Source organism: Echinops telfairi, unplaced genomic scaffold, assembly GCF_000313985.2.
Source record: "Echinops telfairi isolate 266 unplaced genomic scaffold, ASM31398v2 ScPeMD7_7468;HRSCAF=8506_0, whole genome shotgun sequence".
Lineage (NCBI taxonomy): Eukaryota > Metazoa > Chordata > Mammalia > Afrosoricida > Tenrecidae > Echinops > Echinops telfairi.
The window spans coordinates 95,289,153-95,292,803 of NW_022111369.1; the positions used below are offsets into that span (position 1 = coordinate 95,289,153).

At 46.0% G+C, this 3,651-nt stretch overlaps 1 protein-coding gene across 1 annotated transcript in view; it reads left to right on the forward strand.

Annotated features, from left to right (window-relative positions):
* Positions 1-3,651, forward strand: part of SEL1L3 (SEL1L family member 3) — a 160,509-nt gene that overhangs the window by 102,040 nt on the left and 54,818 nt on the right. The window contains exon 13 of the mRNA XM_045284078.1: positions 3,038-3,178. Within this exon, the coding sequence (XP_045140013.1) occupies positions 3,038-3,178 (141 nt within the window). The remainder of the gene's footprint in view (positions 1-3,037; positions 3,179-3,651) is intronic.

Consider the following 3,651-nt stretch of genomic DNA (forward strand, 5'->3'; position numbering starts at 1 on the left):
GAAAGGCGCTCAAACTATGACTGAGGAAGAACCGCCTGCTCTGAGTGCAATTGACCTTAAGCTGTGAACACAGTTTTATTGATGGCGCACAACTCCAAATGAGAAGAAACAGCTGCAAGCATCCGTTAATCATCAGAATGTGGAGTGTTCAAAGCGTGAAACTAGGAAAATTGGAAGTCTGGAAGTCAGAAATGAAATGGAACACATGAAGATCGATATCTTAGCGTTAGTGAGCTGAACTGGACTGGTATTGACCACTTTGAATCACATGGTTCACTATGTTGGGAATGACAAGTTCAAGAGGAATGGCATTGCGTCCATTGTGGAAAAGGACCTTTCAAGATCTGTCCTAAAGGACAGTGCTGTCTGTGATAGGATAATAGCTATTTGCGCAAAAGGATCCCCAGCTAATACAACTATTACTCACATTTATGTGCCAGCCACTGAAGCCAGTGTTGAAAGAACTGAAGGATTCCACCAACTTCTTGAGTCTGAAATGAATCAAACTTGCAATCCGGATGCATTGTTCATTTTAATTATTGGCGACTAGAATGTGAAAGTTGGAAACAAAGAGGAAGGATCAGTAGTTGGAAAATACGGCCTTGGTGATAGAAATGAAGCTGATGATTGCCTCATAAATTTTCCCAGATCAATGATTTCTTCAGTGCAAAGCACTTTCTTTTTCAATAACATAATAGTGACTATACATGGAGACCTAGCCAGATGAAATCCACAAAAATCAAATGGGCTCTCTCTGTGGAAAGGAACAAGAGAAGCTCAGTATCAGCAGTCCAACCCAGGCTAGGGGCCAACTGTGGAGAACAGTCGTCTGTCGGTTGCTCATATAGAAGTTAAGAGTGAGTCTGGAGAAAATGAATATCCATCCATGAGCATCAAAATACGACCTGGAGTATATCCCACCTAAACTGGAGACCAGCGCAAGAACGGATTTGATGCATTGAACACTTAAGACAGCAAGAACATCTTACATGAAGAAAGCAAGAGGCCATTAAAAACATAGGAAAGAAAACACCGATCCATGTTAGAAGAAGAAGAGCCTGAACACTCCTTAGAAACAAGAATGGTGACACTTTGTCCCGGGTCCTTTGGACTCATGAAGAGAGACCCTTCGTCTGGAGAGGGCATCGTACTTGGTAAAGTGGAGGGGTGGCGAAATAGAGGAAGACCCTTGATGAATTGAGTGAGTGCAACAAAGGACTCAAACCGAAGAGTTCTGAGGATGGCACAGGACCGGGCAGTGTTTGCTTCTGTTGGGCATAAGGTCACGGAGAATTGGAACCAACTCGGTGACACTTGCCACCATCACCAAACGACACACTTCATAAGCTACCCAAACCACCCCCAAACCAAATTAACTGCCATCAAATCAGCCCCAATTCATAGGACAGGGTAGAACTGCCCCTGTGGGTTTCCGAGACTGTAATTCTTTACGGGAGTAGTCTTTCTCCAGCATAGTAGCTGGTGGTTTTGAACCACTGACCTTGTAGTTAGCACCCCAGTGTGTAACCACTACACCACCAGGGCTCCTTTTAATAGACTATGGTCTAGTATAAATATCACTTTTATATGTTTTGGGAAAACAGAAAATTCTCGTGTTATAGTGATAATCACATTATTGTAGCGGTCTGGAGCTGAATCTCTGATGTCACACACACACACACACACACACACACACACAACATGCCCATCTTCGGTTAAAGATTTACATTCGTGCAAGGTCAACTTCAGTGTTTTGGCTTCCACTTGGAAGATGTCTACATTGCCCTTAGTTGCCATAACAAAAATACCCGATCCATGGTGGCGGTGGAGTTAGGTGTCCCCAAGCTGGCTCCACCCTCTAGCGTCCCTCTACACAGCAGAGGAAGCACTGCTCGGTCCTGAGCCGTCCTCGCAATAGCTCCTGTGCCTGAGCCCCTTGAAGCAGCCACCGTGTCAGCACATCTCATCGAGGGTCTTCCACTAGGACAGTGGTTCTCAACCTTCCTAAGGCTGCGGCCCTTTAATACAGTTCCTCATGTTGTGGTGACCCCCCAGCCATAACATTATTTTTGTTGCAGTACAGATAAGGCCTTCGGGATCAATAATGAGAGTAGAGATACTAGGAGGGGAAGAGGGAGGTGGGGTAGAAACAGGGAACCGATCACAATGATCTGCATATAACCCCTCCCTGGGACGGACAACAGAAAATTGGGTGAAGGGAGACATCGGACAGTATAAGACATGGAAAAATAATAATAATTTATAAATTATCAAGGGTTCATGAAGGAAGATGGGCAGGGAAGGGAGGGGGGAAAAGGAGCTGATACCAAGGGCTCAAGTAAAAAGAAAATATTTTGAGAATGATGATGGCAACAAATGTACAAATGTGCTTGACACATGGATGTATGGATTGTGATAAAAGTTGGACGAGCCCCCAATAAAATGATTTATATGAAAAATTATTTTCGTTGCTACTTCATAACTGTGATTTTGCTATTGTTGTGGATCGGGCGACCCCTGTGAAAGGGTCATACCACTGCACTGGGATAAAGTGGAGGACCCAGCCGTGGGGAGCTTTAAAGGACAGGGTTGCGTAATCTCTCAGGTCTGGAGGTGAAACTTCTGTCCAAATCAGAGGCTCTACCGGTTCTGCCATGGGCCTCTCCTCCCTTCTGCTGTCTGCCAGCAAGCTTGGTGTTCCTTTGTCTGTCAATGGCTGTTCAGGTGGGGACTGTGGTCTCCGTGTGCCTGACCTCCGCATCTTCTGTGTTCTTTGATAAGATATCACTAGGCGGTTATTGGGCATGGGGGCCACCCTACTCTGGCATGTCTTCGTTGACAGAACAAAAGGAACCCATTTTCCAACATATTTAGGGAAATGGGGGATTAGGGGAGATATAAGTCAATTAATAGCTGAAGATAAAATATGTGTACCTTAAACTTGGTTCTCAATATGAAAGGGCACTCAATTAGGTGGTTCCTTCCTCTATTAAGCACCACAGGGATATCATTATTCCAAATTGCTATTGTCTTTCAGCAACGATTGGCCCAGATGCTCTTCTGGGGCCAGCAAGGTGTGGCCAAGAACCCAGAGGCGGCCATTGAGTGGTACGCCAAGGGGGCGCTGGAGACAGAGGATCCAGCCTTAATATACGACTACGCCATCGTGTTGTTCAAGGTAAGACCCGCTTAATGCGTGCTGAAGCTGCCCAGACTTCGTGAGAGTGGTTTCCGATCGGCTGGCAGCAAAGGGAAGTCTGATTTAAGAAACTTGGCTTATGCTCTGCCACTTCTGATAAGTGGATATGTGCAAAGAAGGCAGAGTCTTCTGAAGGCACTGCCTTCAGAATTGCTGTCAGTCATTAGTCCCCTGTGTGACACCCGCCTTCTCTCTGCATTCCCATGAAGCTTGTATCCCAGAGCAGCCACCTGAGCTATGGATGGGCGCAGGGCCACCACCAGTCCCCAAAGGGGCTGCAAGTTCACCCACAGGCAGAGTTCTCGTCGAATAACTTCTGACAGGGTAGGCCTGGGATGGGTCTCCACAAAGCTCTTGGATGGTGGATGAACCCCCACTAACAATTGCCCTGAGATAATGTTTCAATGTTAAACCTTAAAACAATCTCCTGACATCGGCTATGAGCCAAGGAA